General features: G+C 39.0%; 1 protein-coding gene across 10 annotated transcripts in view; it reads left to right on the top strand.

Annotated features, from left to right (window-relative positions):
• The window catches only part of NAV3 (neuron navigator 3), an 879,706-nt gene that overhangs the window by 704,095 nt on the left and 149,817 nt on the right, over nucleotides 1-25,794 (top strand). For all 10 annotated transcript variants that reach the window (XM_043446408.1, XM_043446407.1, XM_043446415.1 and 7 more), the window contains 3 exons: nucleotides 9,175-9,283; nucleotides 9,946-10,329; nucleotides 22,331-22,450. In XM_043446408.1, coding sequence (XP_043302343.1) covers nucleotides 9,175-9,283; nucleotides 9,946-10,329; nucleotides 22,331-22,450 — 613 coding nt within the window. The remainder of the gene's footprint in view (nucleotides 1-9,174; nucleotides 9,284-9,945; nucleotides 10,330-22,330; nucleotides 22,451-25,794) is intronic.

Below are 25,794 nucleotides of genomic sequence, written 5' to 3'. Positions count from 1 at the left end.
GGCATCCCCTACCCCCAGCCTCGGCCTTCCCTGGTGGCTCAGTGGTTAAGAATCCACCTGCTAATGCGGGAGACCTGGGTTCAATCCCTGGGTCAGGAAGATCCCCTGGGGAAGGAAATGGCAATCCACTCCAGTATTTTTGCCTGGTGAATCCAATGGACAGAGGAGCCTGGCAGGCTACAGTCCATGTGGTCGCAAAAGAATCTGACATGACTAAGCAAATAGCAACAACGACCCCTAGTTGAAGTTAGTAATAAGAGGTGAAAAATCAGAATTAATTTGATCATATTAGCTCAGAAAATTATGTGCTAGGGAATTATATCACTTTGAATGACATAAATATTTTAATCTGTTTCTCCATGCTTTCCCCTTTTAGAGAGGAATGTTTACGGACAGAAACACTCTCATAAGCTTTTCCTTGATACTCTTCTCATTAGCTCTCAGTAGAATGTGGTCTCTACTACACTTGATAAGTATTTTCAAAGTCTTCCTAAAATCAGAATTTCAGGATGGTAATTGTAACCAGTGCAAGATAAATACAAGAAATTTACCCTTTAGGTTTTCTGCTTTTTATCAAAAGATTAAAAATAAAGAGCTGATTACACAGTGATAGGTTTATAGAATAGACTAGGAAAAATGCTCCATGTCAGAAAACACAATATACATCTTATGTTTTTGGCATGTCACTGTCTTCCACACACTTAGCCATTAACTCTCAGTTATATGCTTTGAGTAAAAATATCCCTTCTCAAAATTAAAAAAAAAAAAAAGAAAAACTTTTAAAGGTTTTATTTTTTGCTATTTTTTAAATTTTTTTGCTACTTTTTAGGACGAAATCTTGATTTTTATTGTACAGTAGGATTGTATAAAATTAAACATCCTCAAAATAAAAAGCCCTTGAATTTGCTCTTTAAAAGAGAAGGTGAAGTCTTTCCCTGTAAGCCATTATCTGCCTGCCGGTGGAGAGTGTCATGCTCTATTTTTTAGGTCCTTTACACTTGAATTTGATTTGTGCTTTTATAGCACGAATCCCAACATTCGGGAGGCAGGTCTGCCTGCTTCGGCTGCCTGCAGCTATGGAGAATTAGTCTGTCATTCTCAGTGTCGTGGAGTGTGTGTTATGTGTGAGAGTGAGTGAGTAAGTGTGTGTGTGAGTGTGTGTGTGCGCCCGCGCGCATGCCTCTGTATCTGAGGCGGGGTAGCCTAGAGTGATTTAAACGTGAAGAGGGTTAATCGTGCAGCATCTCATTCAGGCTTGGCTTTGAAACCTGTGGCATGCTAGGCTGGACAGCCGCTTCCGTGCCTCTGTTTTAATTTAGCAGGATGTTTGCTGCCATGGCAGCCAGCAGCATCCACTGCAGCAGCAGGGCAGAGCCATAGATCTCCGAATGCAGGTGGAATACTAAAAGACGAGAGGCTCGTGCAGGGCTGGCTTCAGCGCTTAATCTGCTCTTACGGGGCTCTGAGGAGGAGGCTCTGCATGCCACACCGTGTCAGTTCCTCCGGAGTTAAGGGCTGCAGACCCAGATCAGTGAAGGGCTGGTGAGAGACAGGCGGAGGCGGGGGGGGGGGACACAGTCAGAGACATCTGGGGTGCTTGTGCTTTACTTCCTCGCGTTTGGGAACACAGAAGCGATAGAGGGAAATGTGGACCCATCTCCCTGCTGAGACATGTGATTGGATGAAGACTGGAAAACGTAGTTGGCTTCCTGGGCTACTTTGCAGCTGGAGAAGTGTCTGGTGAACTCTCTTCTGCTTCCGATATGTCCAAGCAAAATGTTTGTGAGTACTGCTGATGAGGGTGATGACGTGGCAAGCCGAATCGTGGGCAACTCATTGACTGTGCTGCAGCTCTAGAATCTAACATGAATGTCTGAGCCTGGCCTGGACTTTTCTTGAAGTGCATGTGTTAATTATAAGCGAAAGACAATATGAAGTCTAACTGAAAAAGAAGCCAATAAAGAGAGCCATGCAGCGGCCGGCTGGACTCTCTGTGTTTCGGAGCAAAGAAGGAAGGCCAAAGAGAGCTTGTCTCCAGAAGCAGAAATCTCTGACCAGCCTGTCCCTCACCAGCGAGGGGGAGAGGCGCCCTGCTGTGCGCATTTCCAACTGGTTTGGAAATGCCGCCAAGGCCAGCCAGAGGGAATCCAGCTACGCAGAGAGGCGCTCCCTCTCCAGGTGCTCATCCCGCTCTGTGCAGTCCCTGTATCACACAAGCCTCCCTGGGGCCTGGAGCCTCCTGCCCGCCAGCCGCTCAGGCAGTGGGAACTTAGAGGAGTGGACTTCCAGCAGAGGCTTGGAAGGTGACAGTGATGAAGACAGCCGGTCTGAAGACGAAAATGTGTCCTCCAGGCCCGGCAGCCTCAGCCGGAGCTGGGCTGAGGAGGAGGGAGAAAGCTGCCTGCGGGAAGGCACAGCCCATCTGGATGAAGACGTCATCCTGACGATGCTGGGCGATCTGGAAGAGGCCCTTTACACTGACTTGTTGGGTAAGTCGGGTCTGCTCCTGAAAGGAGGATGGAGTTTTAAGGAGATGCCCTTTTGCATGAGCCATAGAGCTTCTGTTCTTCCTACTGACTTAAAAAAAAAAAAACATCATGACTCAAAAGAATTTTAAATTCCTTCTGTCTTGAAATGATTGTCTTTGGCAAACTGAACTATGAGAAGTAGTTGTAAAGTCTACATGGGGAAAGGGAATAGCAAGCACCTGTCCTGGGCATTATTGGTTCAGAGTCTAGATAGCCATAATTAAGTGTTCACGATTTAAAACTCCAAATGTGCTTTTCACATAGTCATCAGTAGGGCCTGTTTGTTCAACTTCTCTCAAGGTGACCTCACCACAGATTTGGCATGAAGAATGATGAGGCTCGTGGGTCAGTTTTTTGTGTAGTCAACTTTCTCCTGCTGCCTCCCTGGTGTCTGAATAGATGGCCTTGTTTGTACCTCAGTGACAGCACCATACATTCTAGTTACACTTCCAGAAATGCAGAGGTCTCTTCTGACAGCTTGACTCACTCTTTAAAAAGTGTTGGACAAAAAATATTTCTGAGTGTGTGCATTGAAACTATTTAAATCTCTATGTAGATGAGTGTGAACTATTCTGATGCTTAGAAACTAGGCCTTTTTGATGACATGATTGTTAGGAGTAACTTCTGACATAATCTTTAATTAACTGGGTATGAATAAGTCTGAAGTAACTCTTTAGTTTGCCACTTGCCTGAATAGGTAAACTATATGAAAGTGAACTGAAATAGTTTAAATCCAGGGCTGTACTGAACCATATTTATATCACAGGGTGCCTTCTTCAAAAACTTATAAGCATTTAACCATTGACCACATCCTCTTTTATATCACTGTGTTTATTTCCACAAAGGCCTTCATATAGGACCCCTTATATTCATAAGAACTAAACCAGACCAGTGATCTCTTTGTTTCTGATTCATTCAGTTGATGCCAAATACAGGTTTGCTTTTATTGTCTTTGTAGACCTTCCTGTTTCGGGAGGTTTTGTGAGATTTTCTGGAATCTCAGTGAACCAGCTTTAGAGGAAGAGAGCTTAGGGAGACAGAGAGGCAGATACCACTCCATTCTGCATGTCAGCTTAGCTTTCAAAGAGGAATGTTTCTGCAGGTGAAGGAATGGTGATTTCTGAACCTGAATATACCAGGTGACCAGACATTGAAGATTTACTTCTTCACCATTGTGTGATTTCTGTGATGAACTGCTTCTCATTTAAAAAAAAAAAAAAAAAAAACTGCCTCCAGTACAAAGGCAAGAGAAGGAGTCTTAATCCTTAAGACTCCTTTTTCTTCTCTTGATCCTCTGAAACTGTAGAATCAAATCACATTTGTCTTTTGCCTTGAAAGTGGTAGCATTTATCTTGTTCCGAGTACCTCTTACGTAAGTATTTTCAAAGATATGACCAGAGTGAAGTCTTCTGACAGCATGTGTTGGTTGTTCTGTTAAATTATAGCAGGCTGTGGGTGGGTGTGTATATGACACATGCCTTTTTGTGCATAAATAACTTGGAGCATTACTGTCAGAGGGTCAGCTCTCCATGGGTGTCTGTGTAGTCCATGGTTTTTAAACAGTATCTGCTAATTGTATTTATGGGACTGTACTCCGTAAGGCTTTTTTCTCCCCCAACAGATGCCAGTATTCAAAAATGCAGATGAGAAAGTAAGAGGAAGAGTTTATTCAAATAGCTCTGATATGAATAATCATATCAGGATAATGAAGCATTGCAAGGCAATTCCCTAAATAATGATGCATTTTAAGTTGGTAAATATATCCAAGCCCATAGCACACAGGAATTTCAGGATTCCTGCCACGTGCTTAACTGGGTTCTGCTTCTGACTCAAAATGGCTTCTTCCAAGTTAGTTTTTAGTCAGAGTTCCCTGAGTTCAACTCTTTATTCTTATATCTTCTAATAAATCAGACAGATTAGGGTTTGTGTTATAACTACATAGGAGAATATTTAAAAGGTAACTAGTAAAACTGCTAGCTATATTATGTTATTTTTGCCCCCCAAAGTGTCTGGTTTACCCTGATGAGTTGAAAAATTTTGTATCCAACTCCCTGTGTTGGGGGTAATCCATAAAACTAGGGTGATTTCTCCAAATAAATCAGACAGCTAAACTCTAAAAAATAACATTTGTAATATGGTTACTGTAGAAGATATAATTCTCTGTGAATGAAGTTCATTTGTATATAATTTGTTTTCCTCCTAAAAGATAACAGGACTGGTAGTGTTAATTACAATGCATGTAATTAAAGCCTGAAAAATAAGAGCAGGACCACACAGTTTAAGTGGTCTGTCTGCCATTAAGTAAAAATGCAGAAGCACCAAACTGAGCCTGTATTCTGTGTCCTGCTCAGAGAAGAGATGCTCCCAGCAAAGAGAAAATAGTTCACACTAATGTTGAAGACTCAAAGTGAATTTCAGAATATGGCCTTCGGGAAAATGTGTGTATAAGCCTTTACTATTTTGTCTGACACTTAGGAGGCTTCCTTCAGGAATAATAGCTAGATTTAAGGTTATAAAAGTGAAAGGGAATACATTTTTGTGACTAAATACGTTTCTCACTAAATACATTTTCTTCTTATTTTTGTTACTGAATATCTAATATTATTTGTGCTTTTATATTTGACCTTTTAGGTTGACATTCACTCCCCACCACAGTTTCTCTAGACATCAACTTGGATACAAATTTACAAGCTGTTTCAAACTTGTGCCATCCTTAGGGGGTTTGCAAGTACATTTAACTTTATCTTGCCTTTTGTGGGTCATTGAGAACATTTACTGCAATAAATTTTGATTTGGTTATTATCTTTCCTGACATGAATGAGGCAGCGATTATGTTCTGTTCAGTAAGTGCTGGGGGGAAAATGTCCATTTGTCTGGTAGTTATGAGTGGTGCAGTGTCATGAGTGGATGTCATGAGGAGAAAAACCAGAGGAGGGAGAGAGGTGATGGTTCTGAAACATGAGGGAAGCTGTGTAAACAAGCAGTGGATTCAATGGGAAGAGTCCAAGCACTTAAGATGGCTGTTGGATTGGATGAAGGAAACTTAAAATGTGATAAAGATGCTTAAAAAAATGCTGAGTGAAAATGGAATGTCTGAAAATACAGTGTTCTTAAAGTTTATGTAAAATATGTTGAAAGTAATTCCAATATCAGTGTTTTTAACATTAAGAAATTGGCAGGTTTTAATATTAAGAAATTAATTTGATTGCAGTGTGAAAGTTCTCCCTGAGGGAAAGGGCTCGGTGACAGGGCACATGCAAAGGTGTATTTTGGGAAACTTGTACAAGGGCAATATTGTCTTTCTTTACTCCCTCCAGTAAAAGTCATCTCAACACTTTCCTCTTTAAGACTCTTCTTCTCTTACCGTCACTTAGAATCATCGGCTTCTCTACTGTGTGACGTGTTAGATATACCACCACGTCAGTATTAACGTTGGTGTGTCTCCAGTTTGGTCTCATCCTTCACTATTACTTTTTTTCTGCCACTTTTAGTAAATCCCTGTCTTTACCTCTGCTGTTCCTTTGACTGTAATGATATTTTTTTTCTGTTGTTATTCAGCTGCTCAGGCGTGTCTGATGCTTTGTGACCCCATGGTCTGCAGCACGCCAGGCCTCCCTGTCCTTCACCATCTCCCAGAGTTTACTCAAACTCATGTCCATTGAGTCAGTGATGCTATTTAACCATCTCACCCTCTGTCGTCCCCTCCTCCTTTTGCCTTCAGTCTTTCCCGGCATCAGGGTCTCTTCTAATGAGTTGTCTCTTTGCATCAGATGGCCAAAGTATTGGAACTTTAGCAACGGTCCTTTCAATGAATATTCAGGATTATTTCCTTTAGGATTGACTAAAGTCAATCTCCTTGCAGTCCAAGGGACTCTCAAGAGTCTTCTCCAATACTCTTCTAAAGCACAGTTCTAGAGCATCAGTTCTTCAGTGTTCAGCTTTCTTTATGGTCCAACTCTCACATCCACACATGACTACTAGAAAAACCCTAGCTTTGACTAGATGGACCTTTTTTTGGCAAATTAATGTCTCTGCTTTTTAATACACTGTCTAGGTTTGTCATAACTTTCTTTCCAAGGAGCAAACATCTTTTAATTTCACGGCTGTAGTCACCCTTTAAGATTTTTCTTACAAAGCCTTCCTTTTCCCTCAGGGTTCTGCCAAATTATTTGGAAATAAGAGATAGACTTATTTATAACCATTTCTCAAATATGCTGTGTTATATTTATGCAGAGGAGGATAGGAAGAATTTCTGGAGAAGGTATAATTAGAGTGTTAAGGGCTAAGTTAAATACAGTTCTGATATTTAAACATATATTAATCTACTAGGTTAGAAATCACATGGATTAGGATTGGAAAAGTTTATGCCATGTACATGAGGATACAATGGGTGACTTTTTAATTTCTTTTTTTATTGAAGTAGAGTTGATTTACAATGTATTGTTTTCATGTGTACAACAAAGTGATTCAGTTTTATATATATATATATATATATTCAGTTTTATATATATATATAAATAAAATACATGCATACTTACATAGTTTTTTTCAGATTCTTTTCCCATATAGGTTATTATTAAATATTGAGTGAAGTTCCCTGTACTATACAGTAGATCCTTGTTTACTTTATATATAGTAGTGTGTATATATTACTCCCAAATTCCTAAATTCCTAATTTATCCCCTCCAACCTTTCCCATTTGCTAACCATAAGTTTGCTTTCTATGTCAGCTTCTGTTTTGTAAATAAGTTATTTGTATCATTTCTTTTATATTCCACATATAAGTGGTATCATATGATATTTGTCTTTCTCTGTATGATTTACTTCACATAGTATGATAATTTCTAAGTTCATTCATGTTGCTGCAAATGGCATTATTTCATTCTTTTTATGACTGAGTAATATTCCTGTGTGTGTGTACACATGCATGCATCTTCTGTATAGATAATTAGGGAGGTTTTTCAATATTTTCTAAGTTTAAAATAATAATACAGTTATTAATCATATTTCAACAACTCAAATAATTTGTAAATTAAAAGGAATAGATTTGCAGACTGGCAGAAGAGTAGTGGTTGCTTTGACAACCATCCAGGATGAAGAAAAATGAACAAGCTAGTAATATTTGGCTGAACACGGAATTAGCGGTTGTCTTTTTGAGGGGCCACCATGGTAAAGTAGTTTAAAGTTGTTCCATTGGTTTCAGAGTTATTGGGATCCCTGGGTGGAAGTTAAATGTAGACAAATTATTACTCATCCTCAGAGTTGTTTTTATAATTAGATCTAATTAGTCTAATATTGGAAAGAATCCGTTCTTACTGGAGAAGAGAAAGTCTTTCTAATCTTAGAGGTTTCAGATAGATATCCATGGCCACCTGGCTAATGAGACAAAGATTTGTTCCTTCATTGGCTGGTAGGTAAGGCCAGATAATCTCTGAAGTCCCCACCAACTGTAAGTTTCTATTATAGATGTTAAATGCTATATAGATGTTAAATGGGTACACTTTTTCTGTATTTTTAAAAAATCTGGCATGAATATTGTGGAAGAAAAGTGAACAGGTTGACGATCTACCTATATTCTTAAGACAGAGTTTAGATATGGACTTTGGCTTGTTTATGTTACAGTCTTTATTCTGGAATTTAATACCTGCTGTTTTCTACCTTCACTTTTCCTTCTTGTTTTTTTCTTTTCCTTCTTTCCCTTTTGCATCTCCTTCCCTACCATCCCCTCCTTTGTCTTCTTCTTTCCCCCTCTCCTTCCCATACCTCTGTCTCCTTAATTCATTCATTCCCCTTCCTCTCACCTTTTTTTTTAATTCCTTGTTTCTTTTTATTTAAAATTCCTAATCGTTGGATATACTCCTGAGCTAAATTGAACAAAATGGAGACTATGATTTCTCTCCTCCCTTTCCATGTTCTGATTTCCAGATTCACCAGCTTGAAATGGTCACTGGCCTGGACTTTACTCCATGGCCATAAACAAACTGGCTTAATGCCACCTCTGCCCCTAAATGCTATGCTGAGGCTGTATAAGGCCAGCATTTGTCACCCTGGCAGAGCTGTTTATTTTATGCGTAGACTTGTTCCTGGATTAGATGCCTGAGACTTTGTTTGAACTCTTGATGTCACATGTGCATGATTTGGTTCCCTGTAGAAAGTGGAGAAATAATTACAAATCCAGTTCTGAATCTTTGTTCATTAGTCTGTTGAAAGTCTTGAAAAGATATTGCTTCTATGAGAAAAGGCCTCCATCTTATTCACCTAAGTCCAAATGTATACTTGCTACATAAGGTTACCTCAGCTTCTATGAGCACACTTTGAAACAGGTGATTATGGAAATAATTAGGATCCAAGTAGTTGCAGATTTTTAAATTAAGCTTAGAAACATGGAGCTAGTAACTCTCATTTTGCAACAGTTAAGCTCATAGACCTAAGAAATATTATTATATTATCACCACTTCAAATTATTACTTTTAACATTATATTTGTTTCTATTCACACTTTATTTGTAGAACAAAGAATTATAATTTCAGATGATAATAGTTATTTGGGATTCTCTACCTATTTTTTCAGTTTTGATAAAAGGAGCTCATATATACATATACACAATAAATGACATTAATAACAAATGATTGTGTTACTTTTCTAGGTGAAGACCCTGAAACAAGAAGAATGAGAACAGTTAAAAACATAGCAGACTTGAGGCAGAACTTAGAAGAGACGATGTCCAGTCTTCGTGGGACCCAGATAAGCCACAGGTCTTCTTCAGTTCTGCCTGTTTGGGGGCCAATAAAGAAAAAATTACAGCAAGTGCTTAACTTCTTATAATGATAAAGAAGGGATTTTAGTTTCCCTTTACTCTTTTCTCGCTTAAATTTTATGTGACAATCAACTGGTGACTTCTCAGCACCTATCCAGTGATGTTTTTTACTCCTATCCATCTCTTCATATAATTTCCCATTCAGTCTGAATTAGCTACTGAACTACCACCATCCCTGCTAAATGGATTTTCATGCCTGCCTTAAATAGCAATGGCAGATGTAGTTAAAATGCATCTGAGGAGGGATGTTAGAGTTTCAAACTAATTGTGATTTACTTTCAGAAAAGTTCCAGGAAGGCTGCGGCTGCAATGAGTTAAATTAAGGGTTAGTTGAGAATATGAAATGTTGTTTTACCTAAAGTGTAATGATGGCCTTTGTTGGAAAGCAAAAAGAAAAAGCTATGTGAATGCCCCTTCCTACATTTTGATACCTACAGAGGTGTTGAGAAATCTTGAAATGAATGTATAGTTTGACTTCCATGAAAATGGACATCACTCCGAGAAATGACTCTCAGCTATAAGCCTTCCCGTGTTCATGCACTCTGGGTCGGTGGCCCCGGGTGAGCCAGCGTCCAGTGACTGCTCTGTTTTATTTGACAGCACCCTGGAGACAACATTTGACAGCACCGTAACAACGGAAGTGAACGGCAGGACCATACCCAACTTGACAGGCCGGCCCACCCCCATGGCCTGGAGGCTGGGCCAGGCGTGCCCTCGACTTCAGGCTGGAGATGCTCCGTCGCTGGGTGCCGGCTACCCTCGCAGCGGTACTGGGAGATTCATCCACACAGACCCCTCAAGGTTCATGTACACTACGCCTCTCCGTCGAGCAGCTGTCTCTCGACTGGGAAACATGTCACAGATTGACATGAGTGAGAAAGCAAGCAGTGACCTGGACATGTCTGCTGAAGTCGACGTTGGTGGATACATGAGCGATGGTGATATCCTCGGGAAAAGTCTCAGGACCGATGACATCAACAGTGGGTAAGTGGCCGTGGGCCCTCGGCTCCAATAGAATTATGTAAAGAGAGTGGTCTACCGAGATGCATTAGCTATAGGAAGGGATTTGTTGTTGTATAGTCACGAGGTCCTGTCCGACTCTTGGGACTCCACAGATTGTAGCCCACCAGGCTCCTCTGTCCACGAGATTTCCCAGGCAAGAATACTGGAGTGGGTTGCCATTTCCTTCTCCAGGGGATCTTTCTAATCCAGGGACTGAAACTGTGTCTCCTGTGTCTCCTGCATTGGCAGGCAGATTCTCTACCACTGATCCACCCGGTAAGCCTCCAGGAAGGGAGTATATAAGGTTAGTTAATAAAGTTGTTAGAAAATGTGAGAAATCTAAGGTTATTTGGGGGTATTTCAGCCTTCTCTGATCACTCATGAATAGTAAAATATCCAAAATTTCTCTAAAATCTTTCATTATAATCCATTAACTTTTTCTATTGTTAATTCAGAGAAACACATGTGCCATGTGTTTTTTCAGAGTGATTTTCACATGCTTCTTAAATAACAGATTTTGTAGTGAAGGACATGGGAAGGAGACATGTTTTGCTGAACTGCTTGATTTTTAGGGGGCTTGTCAAAACTGCCTGTAACTGCTCTGAGGAGCACATATTTTCTAGCATTCTTAATTATACACCTCTGATCTAACTTTTAGATTTGAAAGTTTCCATCTGTTTATTCTCTTTTTTGTTGGCATCTTAGCCCATTTTCCTTCTGTTTCCTATTACATTCAAAAAAAAAAAATAATAATGTGATATAAAACTCTCAAAAAGCATTTTGGCAATTTGGAATATTTAGTTCAACCTGAGGATGATCCCCAGTGGCAGAAATAGGATATTCTATTAAAACTACTTCTATTAATGACTGTAGTTGCCACTTGGAAAACTTATTACCTACTTCACTCTTGTTAAGTTCATTAAGGACATTGTCATTTAACCAACCATCCACTAACAACCCTTAAGAGGTGTGTATTTTTAAACCTGTTTTACAGATAAGGCAACTGATCACAGTTGCCTTAACTGTATTAAAGCTAGTGAAGTGAAGTCACTCAGTTGTGTCCGACTCTTTGCGACCGCATGGACTGTAGCCTACCTGGATCCTCAGTCCATGGGATTTTCCAGGCAAGAATACTGGAGTGGGTTGCCATTTCCTTCTCCAGGAGATCTTCCCGACCCAAGATCGAACCTGGGTTTCCCGCATTGTAGCAGACGCTTTACCATCTGAGCTACCAGGAAGGCCTGTATTAAAGCTAAGGAAAGACTAAAATGGCCTCGGAACTCAGATACATCTGACTTCAAAACCCAGGCTCTGTAATACAAGGAAAAACTTTCCAATTAACTTTATCTATATTGTTCATGCGAATCTGGGTTTTGGCCTATTCTTTGTCCTTATGCTTCTGAGAGGACTAGTCTCAGAAGTCATTCTTTATACAAGTAACCTTTACTGACTTCATTCATGAAAAACTTGTGTGAATGGGGACAAGACCTTAAAAAGTACAAAAGAGCTTTTGATCAGACTCATAGCTCTGCTTTGATATCCTGATACCCAGCAGTGCACTCCTGGTGGCCACCTTCTTTGAGCTTCTAAGGAGCTAGAATTAGGGAGACAGGTTATTGTTGATTAGGGTGGGAGGTAGTTGAGTTGCCACTGGAGTCATAGCGTCTAAATTAAGTCTGTTTCTAACATGTGCTGTCTGTGATCTCCTCAAGAGCTTAATTTATCCAAATTCCTCTCTGTAATAAAGACAAAATTGCAGAATCTTCATTAAATTGTTAGGAATGAAGAAAAACCCACAAATTGTCCTTAAGCACAAAGTCTTTCACAGTGTAAGTGTTCAGTAAATTATCATTGTCATCACAATTAGATTTTTATCAATAAAGTTATTAACCTGATGATTAATAACCTAATAATCATAGGATATGACCTCATATAGGAGATGGTTGAAATTGTGAGAGGTATGAAGAAAGAATCCGGGAAAATAATAGAGAAGAGAGATCATGAGATGGATTATGTATGTATGTATTAGAAAAATTTGTTGCGTTCTTCCTATGTGTAAAGCAACATTCTAGACACTATGTGTTCAGTGGTGAACGTACAGACACAGTACCAGCCCATGTATTGTTCACATGTTAGTTTTTTTACATTTTCATGTGTTCATTTATTCAATAAATGAATAGTAATATATGTACATATATATGTAAGTGTGTGTATACACATTCTTAGATAAGTGGGTTTTGAAGGCTTTTCTTTTTTTTTAACTGAGTTCTGCTTATAGTAATATATTTTACCAGCATACCCATATTCAGGAGCTATATTAGGTAACTAACTTCTGTAGCAGAGAAATTTCAAAATCTCAGCAACTTAACACAAATAAGTTAATTTCTCCTTCATGTAAAACCCCTCCTGGTGTTTCTGATCATCAGTCGGGGAATGTGTATATAAGACACCGTCTTTCAGAGACTAGGATGATAGATAACATGGCAATTACCCAGCCAGACAGCCGATGTCACCCTGGGGGTTGATTTCAATAGGCAGATGACAAAGAGATAGAGAACTGAGGTGTAGGAGTATTTCATATGCACAAGGCCTGGAAGTGGGGGTATGACTTCTACCCACCTTCCCTCATGCAGAACTCCAGTGGTCGCATCTAATCGTCAGGGCAGCCAGGGACCACTGTTCAGTTGTGTGCCCAGAAGGAAGAGGAAATTGGTTTGATGAGAGCTGACTAGTCTTTGCAGAACTCTCTAATGAGAAATTTTTAAAAATACTTTATACCCCTTTTCCTTCTTGCGTGTTCCCTGACTCACTGGAAACCTGCTTCTCACTTCTGTTCTCTGGTTTTGTTCACTGTTGGTCTTTCAGATGAGGTCTTGAACAGTCCCACAAATGAGTCTGTATAAGTACGTGTTCTTGGTCTGTGTGTGTCGCGTTAACCAACCAAGTCACCCATGTTCAGTGACTAAGACAGAAGATAAAGAAAAAAAAAAAAAGTAAAAATAACACAAAACTTCCTTGAAAGCTCCCTCTGATGATGTTGACCTGCTTGGCCTTGTACACGCTGTCTTTCCCGTGGTGGAGTGCAGACACGGGAATGTGACAAGTGACTCAGAGTCCTGACCCTGAGTGGAGGGTGACTAGCCGTGGTCAGAGGCAGGGCCACCGGTCTCAGTTCAGCGCTGACTGGCGTTGTGGGGAGGACACCCAGGATGTGCGGTGTATCCCACTGCTCATCTCTGAACGTACTGTGCCCCTGTTGGCATCAGTAAGAAGTGGTCCAATGTGTCAGCCTAAAATTAAGACGTAGGAAGACATGCTCAGCGGAATTTAAATTTGATGTTTTCTTTAAGAAAAAGGGCATAGAAATGTCTGTGCTACAAATCATGAAAAAATACTGAATCACAAAGTTAGTTCTCTGTTCCCAATTTTTAGAAGTGATGTTTTAGTGATTAAATGGACAAAAAGAGGCTCAAAAGGCATAGCAGTGAATGAAGATTTTTAATTTAGGATTTTCTCTTCATGTAACTGCAAGGTATGTCATGAAGTAAATGGAAATGGGGTTTCATTTTTTTCACATACTTCAGGTAGAACTGAGAAAATTGGGTAATCGGCATTCTGAGAATTCAAAATTTCTTGAAGCATGCAAAGGCTTATCTCTTTTTTCTCTTCTCAAAATTACTTTAAACACTTGGGGATGTGAATCTGCCAGTAATTAGGAATTAGTCAGAGGAAGGCCTCTTACTTATAATGAATATCTTTGGAAAAGTCTCCATGTCGGAAGAAAAAAAAAAAAGGAATACCCTAGAAAATTGGAGGGAAAATTGCATATTTTAACTGGGTGGAAACTGGAGTTATCTCCAGGTGTCACAGTGATAAATAATTGTGCCAAGAATATAACCTAAAATTCTACTTTAAATGGCCCAAACACAAAGTAATTTAATTCTGGGGAATGACATTTTTAAAAGGGAGGTGGATACTTTAATCCTGCTTCTCCCCTGCGCGCGTGCATGAGTGCTCCATCGTGTCCAACTCTTGGTTGGACTGTAGCCACGGACTGTAGCCCACCAGGCTCCTCTGTCCACGAGGTGTCTCCGGCAAGAACACTGGGGTGGGTTGCCACTTCCTCCTTTGACCCTCCCTCATTTCTCCTGTAGTAAGCTTTGTGAGTGACCGAAGCATGCATAACGTTGGAAAAGATAGGGTTACCTGAGTTGGGTTAAAAGGATGTACATGGTAAACTACTTATTCCTAATCATCATGCTTCTATTCACTTCATATTCAAGATATGAGAGTTATTTTTAGTGAATGTGGAAAGTCTAATGGACAAATAGCTGGTTATGCTAGTCAGCATATACATAGCACTTATTATATGCTAGGTAATGCTCTATGCATTTTACATATATTAACTCATTTTGATGTTGTTCAGTCACCTGATCATGTCCAACTCTTTGTGATCCCATGGACTGCAGCAGGCCAGGCCTCTCTGTCCTTCACCAACTCCTGAAGTTTGCCCAAGTTCATGTCCATTTCATCGGTGATGCCATCTACCATCTCACTCTCTGGTGCCCTCTTCTCCTTCTGCCCTCAATCTTTCCCAGCATCAGGGACTTTTCCAATGAGTCAGCTGTTCGCATCAGACAACCAAAATACTGGAGTTTCAGCTTCAGCATCAGTCCTTCCAGTGAATATTCAGGGTTGATCTCCCTTAACATTGACTGGTTTGATCTCCTTGCTGTCCAAGGGACTTTCAGGAGTCTTCTCCAACACACAGTTCTAAGGCATCAATTCTTTAGAGTTCTGCCAGTTCTTTGGCACTCAGCCTTCTTTACAGTCCAGCTCTCACAACCGTACATGACTACTGGGACAACTAGCATTGACTATATAGACCTTTGTCAGCAGAGAAATATCTCTGCTTTTCAACATACTGTCTAGATTTGTCATCGCTTTCCTGCCTAGAAGCAAACATCTTCTGATTTCATGCCTGCAGTCACCGTCTACAGTGATTTTAGAGCCCAAGAAGAGGAAATCTGTCACTACTTCCACCTTTCCTCTATTTGCCATGAAGTAATGGGGCCCAATGCCATAAGCTTAGATTGTTTAATATTTAGTTTTAAGTGTGCTCTTTTACTCTGCACCTTCACCGTCATCAAGAGGCTCTTTATTTCCTCTTCATTTTCTGCTGTTAGAGTGGTATCGCCTGCATGTCTGAGGTTGTTGATGTTTCTCCCGCCTGTCTTGATTCCAGCTTGTAACTCATCCAGCCCGACATTTCTCATGATGTGCTCAGCGTGTAGGTTAAACAAACAGGGTGACAGCAGGCAGCCCTGCCGTACTCCTTTCTCAATCTTGAACCAATCAGTTGTTCCATACAGGCTTCTAACTATTGCTTCTTGACCCGCATACAGGTTTCTCATGAGACAGGTAAGAAGGTCTGGTATTTCCATCTCTTTTCCTCAGTTAATTATGATCCACACAGTCAAAGGCTTTGGCACAGTCTATGAAACAGAGGTAGGTGCTTTTCTGGAATTCCCTACCTTTCTGTATGATCCAGCAGATGTTGGCCATTTGATCTGTTTCCTCTTCCTTTATTAAACCCAGCTTGGACATCTGGAAGTTCTTGGTTCACATAATGCTGAGGCCTAGCATGCAAGATTTTAAACATGACCTTACTAGCATGGAAGATGAGTGCACTTGTCTGATGGTTAGCACATTCTTTAGTACTACGCTTCTTGGGAATTGGGATGAGGATTAACCTTTTCCAGTCTTGGGGCCACTGCTGCCTCTTCCAGATTTGCTGTCATATTGAATGAAGCACCTTGATGGCATCATCCTTAAGGGTTTTGAATAATTTTACTGGAATTCTATCAGATCCACTAGCTTTATTAACAGCAGTGCTTCCTAACTCATTAACTAATTTATATCTCACCATAACGGTAAGAGGTAAGCTTATCATTACTGTCTCCATTTTACAGATGAAACATCTGAAGCATGGATAGATAAGTAGCTTTAGGTAGAACTCAGAAAATTAATTCATTGGCATCCAAAAAAAATACAAACTTACTTGATGCATGCATTGCTGAATTTGAACTTGAAAACAATTTGCCTCCAGTCTGCACTCTTAATCATCTTGACATACTGACCCTGTTGTCTACATGTCTCCTTGTCCACATTTCTCTCACAGAAGTTTATTCTTTTACAAACAAACATAAAAGAGCTTCACAGCAATCATTCATTGTTAGTATAGTTTTCCTTAGCTACCACCTTTGATCAAGGAGAGGATCCTTAAAATTATCTATGCTCATGATCTTTGTTCTAGATGCTAAACTAGAGTTCCTTGGAAGTTAAACATGAACACAAATTTTAGATGCCCTGTGTTTTCATGTCATAAAAAAATATCTAATTGTTAAGTTTCTGATATGAAATGTTGAATGTAAAAATAGTTCTAGGAAGATTGGTAGGGACATGGGTTTTGCATCTTTCCAAATCTCCACAAAAAAACAGAACAACTAGATAGCAAAGCCATAAAAAAAATGATCATTGTTTACTTAAAAAAGCTGATACAAGGTATCATCTCAAACCCCAGGTATGAGTAATGAGGGGCAATCAGTCAAGAGCCAAAGAATCAGATTGATACTAGCTTGCATGTGTGCTCAGTTGAATTCAACTTTTTGCTGCCCCGATGACTGTAGCCCACCAGACTTCTCTGTCCATGGCATCTTCCAGGCAAGAACACTGTAGCAGGTTGTCATTTCTTACTCCAGGGGATCTTTCCGACTCAGGAACTGAACCCACATTTCCTGTGTCTCCTGCATTGGCAGGCAGATTCTTTACCACTGATACCATCATCTATGTGCACCGAAACGGGGGGTAGTAGCGGGACATCTGATCACACTGAGAACAGAATAACCCCAAAAGAGCCAAGAGACGCTGACTGGAATACACACAGAGGCCCTATCTGAAGGCAGCAACTGGAGGTGGGAGGGCTGTGGCCCGGCAGGGAGAGTAGGGCTGAAGGTCATATCTGGAGGGAACGGAGCTTTCTTGTTCCCATGAGTTCATTAAACTCTCCAGTCACAGCTTCCTTCCCAGACAGGGCGCCACTCTGAGGGGAAACTTCCAGGAGAGGAAGCAAACTGAACAGGATGTGGCAATAAAAGTGACGATAGAGAAGGTACAGATCAAGATGAGGGGTGGGAAGAGAGTCCAGAAATCTCAAAAAGCTAGCTATCGCATTTTAAAACACTACACAAAAGTAATAGAGGCAGTTACTGTGTGAACTTAGAAAGGTATCTAGATCAAGTTTATTTTTATTCCAAATAATTGATTTCACATAAAAATAAACAAGGCAAAAATGCCAAAATAAAAACCCCACATAAACCCAAACATATGCAACACATGCAACTAATAAAGGAAGAATATCAATGAGAAAAGAAAAAACATAGAATCCAATAGAAAAATGAGCAAAAATCATGAACAGACATTTCACAGGCAAAACATAAATGGCCTTTAACAAAGTAAAAATATGATAAACCACTTGATAATTTGGAATTTATAAATTAAAGCTAACATGAAAATTCTTTTTCATAAGCCAGTTTACTTTGTAAGCAACTTCTTATTCATAAGAAGTTTATTCTGAAAATATTTTCAAAACTCTTGGGCACTGACTAGTAAGGTTTGAATATGTGTGTGTATCTATTATGACCCAGTGATTCCCTTTCTAGATATAGACTTCAGACAAACACTTGCTTGTGAGCACAAGGAATTATGCTTATATAAATGTTCATGGTAGAGTTTTTTGTCACATCAAAAAAACTAAAAACAGCTCAAATGTCTGTCGCAGTCAAAGCGATAAGTAAACTGTGCGTGTGTGTACTCAGCTGTGTCCAACCCATTGTGACCCCACTGCAACCTGCCAGGTGCCTTTGTCCATGGAATGTTTCAGGCAATAATACTGCAGCAGCTTGCGATTTCCTACCCCAGGGGGTCTTCTCAGCGCAGGGACTGAACCCGTGTCTCCTGAATCTCCTGCGCTGCAGGTGGATTCTTTTATCGCTGCGCTACCTGGGAAGCCCTGCAGTGCTTTTGTAAAGTGAAGCTACACAACTCTAACACGCAAAACACAATGATATACACCAAGGTAGATGATTTGCAAAAATTTAATTTTGAATGAAGGAAATAAGTCACAGAAGAATATATATAATATGGTTCAATTTATATAAAGTTCAAATTCATGAGATGCTAAGCAATGTATTTCTAGGAATATATATCCATGTGGTAAAATCATAAAGACAAGTAAAGGAATGTGTAATACAAAATCCAGGACAGTAGATATCTCTGGAAGTGAGGTTTGGAAATGTAAGGTTAGAAAAAGCCTCTATGGTCATTGAAGACTGAAAATATTCTCTTTCTGTATCCAGGTTATGGGTACATGAAAATTGATATTATTTTTTACTTATTATTTAATGTATATTTTTATACTCTTGTAAAAATATGATATATTTACCTATGATGCTTAAAAAATTATGGATTTGCTGTGAAGATAAAGTTGTACATATTTATGTTGACTGAGAAAATGAGATTGAATCACATACAAAAATATTTGAATACTTCTTCCTATTTTAGTGATTTCTAGATGTAATTAGAACATGGTGATGCTGATTCACAGTTCTGAATAGACTGTTCTGTAATAGTTGAGGGTGCTGAGTGACAAGTAGAAAATCATCTGTCTGGATTGCTGACTCGGTGAATGGAGTGTTTTTCCTGTAACTATATTAGCATACACAGAGCCTCACCTTCGTGGTGAAGGTGACATATGGTCAGTTTATGCTATATGTGAGGTGCTTATGGGAAATACACATTATCTGTACACAGGGAGCAGTTTGATATCTCATTCTAGTTCAGGGTGGAGCAGTATGGCCTAGAAATATTAATTAGAAACACACACACCTAAAGAAAATATGCCAAAGTAAGCAAAGTTTTTCTGCAACAGAAGGAAGAAAAGAGATAGCAGTGGGATGGAGGAAGAATTAGAAATGCTTTTGGAGACCATTGAGTTTTTATGTGAACCATCTTAGAGCTAATAGAATTTCGACATGGCTGAAGTTGTCTTAAGACTTTCATATTTTTAGAGATTTTTCTTTTTGTCAGTAACCTTCACAGGTTTCCTTTGCAACATTTTGTTTATACCAATCTGCCTTATGACTATTACCCGTTAAACTCAGCTTACGGTTTAGAAGTTTACATGTAACATTATAAGGAAATGTTTTTAAAAATTTTACATTTTCTTTCACAATGATTTCCTAACATTTATGGTTCCCAGATTGTAGCAAATTTTTCTAGAGGAACTATGAAATTCATTAAAAAAATTTTTTTAAATCCTTTAGAAAGACTGAAAAGAAGTAAGAATTTTCAAGAAAAAAGTTTTAATCAGAAATTTGCTTTACCTGTGCTTTACCCTATATATAATTTCTCAAATAGCAGACTCATGGTTCGACTATGAAAATGCCCTGCTGGCATTCCAGTGCAACAGTGTCTGTAAACAGAGGAATTAGACATGAATGGCTTTTTTGGTACAATTAATACCTGATGTAAACCTATTTAATATTACCTGGAAAATCCAAGGATCAATGCAAAATGAGTATCCTTTGAAATGCTTCTCAAAAGAATGCTTTTTTTTTTTCTTAATTCATTGAAATTTTCAAGCATTTTTTTTTCTTTTGAAATTGAATTTTCAAAGCATTTAACCTTTTTCTATAGAACTTACTCTTCTGTAAACATTGAATAATTGAAAGGTTATATTTCTAATAGAAGTGATCATCCATCTAATTTCTGGTTTACATACACTGTCATTGTGGATAAAGTGCTGAGATCTGCTGTTATGGTTTCTTCCTACGGTATGGAAGCCTTTCGAATTCAACTGAACAAACAATATACATTTATTGACCCCAAACTATGCACAAAACACTTGGCTGAACACTTTTAGATATTTACCAATGAATAAGAGAGACCAATGAGTTGTAAAACTTAACACATAGACATTGTTATTTCTTCCTCCTGAAGTTAAATTTAGGATCAACGATGTTGATTTTTTTTTTTGATAAGTATCTCAGTTGTCCTTAGAGAAAATTTATACCATTCTCAAACATTTAAGACAGTTTCAAAAGGTGAGTGAATGAGAAAGCTATTTATCTCTAAACACTTTTACTTTATCAGGAATTCCATGTATTTCACCTTAAAGCAATTAAAATTATATAGAATTGGTTGAGAATGATGTGGAAGTAAGAATAAACAATAAAATGTTGACAGCCCCAGTATGGCAACTGAGAAATTAAAAAGGACAAAGGACAAATATCCTTTACTCTCTGTCTCATTTAGTATCATTGTTATGATACAGGAAATTAATGCTCATAGTCGTGAATTAGTTGTCAAAAAATGTTGTCATGTCTAACACATTCCCTGTTTAAAAGAGTATGTCAGTTTTCAGCATGTTTTGGAACCAAAATACTCTTTTTCATTATTTTAATTTTGATGTGATTAAATTATTTGGTTATCAAGAAAATTAACCATGTAGAGTACCTTACAAGGATAATACACTATGACTTGTTGTTTGTGTATAAAATTTATATATTTCCTTTTTAACATGTGGGAGAGACTTTGTGAATAACAAGTTGTTATTATAGGATTCTCATTTTAAGAGCTTTATGTATTTTTCCTTCAATTATATAAAATCTATCTTCAGTAAATATTATTCTCCCCATTTTCATAGGCAGAAATTGAGATATAGTTTAAGAAATTCATTTGCGATCCTTCACCTAAAATGGATAGAATTTATTAATCATGTGAGTGATTAACAGGTTTCATAATCCTAGTTTTAACTATTTGAGCAATCTTTAATATGATCATGATTAATTTTTTGTACTAAATAGTGGAATCAAATTTGCTTAAGCAAATTGGTGATCTGATTATAAGGAAGCAAGGACGTCTCCTAGAACCCAAGACAGTGTGAAGATGAAACCACGTGACCAAAATGTGCCTTTTGTGCATCTGTGTCATTCTTTCCATTCTGCTGATTGGTTTTCTCTGCGCCTCTTTGCATTCTATGAAGACAAATATCCACAGCTCCTGGGCTTTCATTATCATAAACTTTCCACGTAGAAAGACTGATGAGCAGTCTTAGTCCCATTTTTCAAGATAGAAACATTTGATTAGCCCCACATGGGGTAGAAGATTAACACCTGTTCTAACCCCGATTGCCAAGGAAGCAACATGACTATGACAGGCTACCAGCCCTATTGATGGTGGTGGTCCTGTGATGGCAAAGAAGTAGTTCCTAGGGACAGGAAGCGAGTCAGGCGGTGTGGTCCTTCAATTCAGATAGCTGTGCGTGTGGCTAAGGTGACGGTTTCTGAAGCTGACTTTCCAGATTTATCCTCAAATCTCCTGTGACTTGGTTGAGTGACTTGGTTTAAATCCTTAAACATTTTGTGCTTATTTTCTTTATCACTGACATGGGGATAATAATGTTATTGCAAGTCAACCATTTAGAACAGTTCCTGGTGACATCTTAAACGTTTAATACATCTTAGTTATTTTGTAATAGTGGTCAACTGTGGTGTACATTTATTTATCAAATTAATCAAATTTTAAAATGACTCCTAGGACCTTCAATTCTTCAAAAATGGTATTTATAAGATGAAATGATCTTGCTTTTATTTTGCTAAGTCTGTTCAAAATATTGATAACAAGGAGAGAAAGAAGGAAGGTTTTATAATAGGCTAGTTATTGTTGCAGTAAGGAAGATTAATTTCCTAATAAACTTCAAGAGATTTTCTAATACTTCCTGGCGAGTAGGATATTTATATAGAAAAACCAAAATAGAGCATATTTCATAATTGCAATATTAAAATTTGTGAACACTGTTAAATTAAATTATACAGAGGAGGTCATTCAATTCTCTGTTGACTAATTGGGCTCTTATTTGCAGGTACATGACGGATGGAGGGCTCAGCCTGTACACGAGGAGTCTGAACCGAGGCCCAGACACAGCAGCTTCCAGGGACGCCATTCAGAGGGGACTGCATGATGTGGCCGTGGACGCAGACAGGTAATGCCATCAGCGTGTTTGATGGTGAGCAGTGCATAAAGCAGTTTCACAAGTGAGATCCTAGGAGTTTTACAATATAAACCAAATGAGGTTTTATCCTGATATAATCATCATTTTGGAACATTTTGAAAACTAAGGTGCTTTTGTTTATAAGAATTTTCATTCTGTATACTAAAAGGAATTGTGTCGCTGGTGAGAATATTTAATACATTTCAGGTTACATGGTGGCAAATTTTAATATCTACAAAAGCAAAATTATAAATATAGACCTTTGCTCCTTCCCCGAAAAGAACCCTGGCTGGTAAATTCCTTTCAATTCAGATGCTCTCAGTTCTACCTGGGGGCTAATGATATAAAGATTAAAACATAATTCTAATTACGTTGTAAGATGAGCTTGCTGCTTTTCTTGATGGCTTTCTTGAAAGCATACAACTAAATCTTGCTTTAGGCTAACCTCTTTCGTATCTCAAATTGCTTAAAGGCTGGTGTGTTTTCATATACTGGTTATTATTTTACTAGGAATAGTTTTGCCGATTTTATCAGAATCACTGCTGTTTGAAAATATTGTCTTTGTGAAATGTTGTTGTAAGACATACTCTGACCTGATTTTACCCACTCTTCACTCAGAATGTTTGATTTCTTAAGCAAGGAGAGATTGCCTATTTCTAGAATTACTGTATATCAATCGCTGGAGTAGTTCTTTAATTCACTATTTAAGAAGGAGACAAAATGTTAAGACCTAATGTATCCACATTCTGAAATAAGAACTGTATATAATTCGTTGTGCATTTTAATACAGCCAACTCCTAAGGCTAGACAGTGCATTCTGATATTAGTCTTCAGTTCCTGCTCACCAAAATGCTGTTGATGTTTTAACTCTTGTTGGCCTAGATCCCATCCTGTGAATATGCTAGTCTCCTAGGCTGTATATAAGGTGTCCGTGTGAAGCATGTGGTTACAATAGGCTTATAAAAATTTTTATTCACTGTGACCCCCACCTGAAGTATTCTTCAACTGTTTTCTCTCACTAACTCTAACTTCAAACACAATGGTCCTCTTTCTGCTTTCAAACTGATGCTTCCTCTGCCTAGAATGCCCTTTTCAGTTTAAATGTTACCTTCTTAACAAAGTGTTTTCGGAGTAGCTAAGGCACATTTCATTTCCAGTCACTTTCTTTCCCATTATCTTAAATTATTTTCTTTAGTGTACACATCAATCTTAATTATTTGTTTACACATTTATTTTGTATCTCCCTCACAACAGTATAAGCACAGGAATGCAAAAAATTTTTGTCGCATTTATGATATGTTGAGCTTTTAACAAACGCTTTTGGAGTGAATGAACAAAGGAATGAATATAGCGATCCATTCATATAGGCTAGCAATACGGTCCGGTTAGTTGAAGAAACAAACAAGTCTGGAGAAAGAGACAAGATACCACAAGGATATTATATAAGAGTGGGAATATACTGTAAGGATATTATATCAGAGCGGGAGTGAGTTATGTTGGGAAATAGCAAGTAGTGATTACAGGGAAAGAAATCCAAAGGGCCACATTTTGAAACTAATGACCTACCTATTGTTAGCTGACAGTGGAAAACATTAAAGGAAGGGAAAAAAATCTGTTAGTCTTTGGGAATGAGATGTATTATGGCAGAACCCGGGAATTATTACAAAGGCAACTTATTTTGGAGACATATGGGATAACCAGGTCTCTTTGCTCCCTTAAGGCTTCAGATTGGGGCCTGGCTGACGAACCTCAGACCAACAGAAAGATGCAGGGCTCCATCTAATAAATTAGGTCCAGCAAAAGTCATTATTCTTGAAGTGTGGTACCTGGATCTGCAGCATCAGCATGACTTAGGAACTTTTTAGAAATGCAGATTATCAGCTCCATTGGAGACTTGCTGACTTGGCGTCCAGCAATCAAAGTTTTAATCAGGTGATTTGGATATACACTAAAACTAGTGAACCACTATCTTAAAATTAACAAGTAGAGGCTGCTGCTGCTAAGTCGCTTCAGTCGTGTCCGACTCTGTGCAACCCCATAGATGGCAGCCCACCAGGCTCCCCCACCCCTGGGATTCTCCAGGCAAGAACATTGGAGTGGGTTGCCATATCCTTCTCCAATGCATGAAGGTGAAAAGTGAAAGTGAAGTTGCTCAGTCGTGTCCAACTCTTAGCGACCCCATGGACTGCAGCCTACCAAGCTCCTCCGTCCATGGGATTTTCCAGGCAAGAGTACTGGAGTCGGGAGCCATTGCCTTCTCCGAAGTAGAGGCTAGGCCTAAGAAAACTAAACACTGAGCATAAACATGTAAAATTAAAACAATAACATTTGGAAATATTTACTTTATTAACTATGCTTTGTCAAGTGGAAGAGAGTATTAAAATAACAATGGCACGAATCTTTATTGTATTTTTGACACTAATCTTTTGCTGTTGTTATTCAGTCACTAAGTTGTGTTCAACTCTTTGTGACCCTCCATGAACTGCAGCATGCCAGGCTTCCCTGTCCTTCACCATCTCCTGGAGCTTGCCCAAACTCAAGTTCATTGAGTCAGTATTGCCATCCAGCTATCTGATCCTCTGTCATCCCCTTCTCTTCTTGCCCTCAATCTTTCCCAGCGTCAGGGTCTTTTCCAGTGAGTCAGCTCTTCGTATCAGGTGGCCAAAGTATTGGAGCTTCAGCTTCAGCATCAGCATCATTCCTTCCAATGAATATTCAGGGTTGATTTTCTTTAGCATTGACTGGTTTGATCTCCTTGCTGTTTAAGGGGCTCATAAGAGTCTTCTCCAATACCACTATCCAAAAATATCAATTCTTTAGTGCTTAGCCTTCTTTATGGTCCAACTCTCACATCTGAACATGACTATTGGAAAAACCATAGCTTTAACTATATGGAAGTTGTTGGCAGTTGTTGGCAAAGTGATGTCTCTGCTTTTTAATAGGCAGTCTAGGTTTGTCATAACTGTGCTTCCAAGGTTTTCACGAGGTTTTCAAGGGAGGAACACTGAAATGGTTTGCCAGTCCCTTCTCCAAAGGACCACATAGTGTCAGGCCCTGACTAGCAGGGACGTGCCCTGCAGCCAGTCAGCACAGCTGGATGACAGGCCCGGGGCCATGGTTGTCCCACTGTGGGTCTTGGTGGACGTGTAAACCATCGCTGGCCATCGGGTGTCCTTCAGTGTGCGGCCACAGGTCGAGGCAAAGGCCCTGCTAGACAATTCAGTGCTGGGAAGGAGGTCCGGAGAAGGCTGGAGCAAATTTTCTTCCAAGGAGCCAGTATATTTTAATTTTGTGGCTGCGGTCACCATTTTTTAAATTAGATAATGATATGTTGT

This window comes from Cervus canadensis, chromosome 25, assembly GCF_019320065.1.
Source record: "Cervus canadensis isolate Bull #8, Minnesota chromosome 25, ASM1932006v1, whole genome shotgun sequence".
Lineage (NCBI taxonomy): Eukaryota > Metazoa > Chordata > Mammalia > Artiodactyla > Cervidae > Cervus > Cervus canadensis.
The sequence above is the reverse complement of the archived record's forward strand: the minus strand, read 5'-3'. Positions and strand labels throughout refer to the sequence as shown.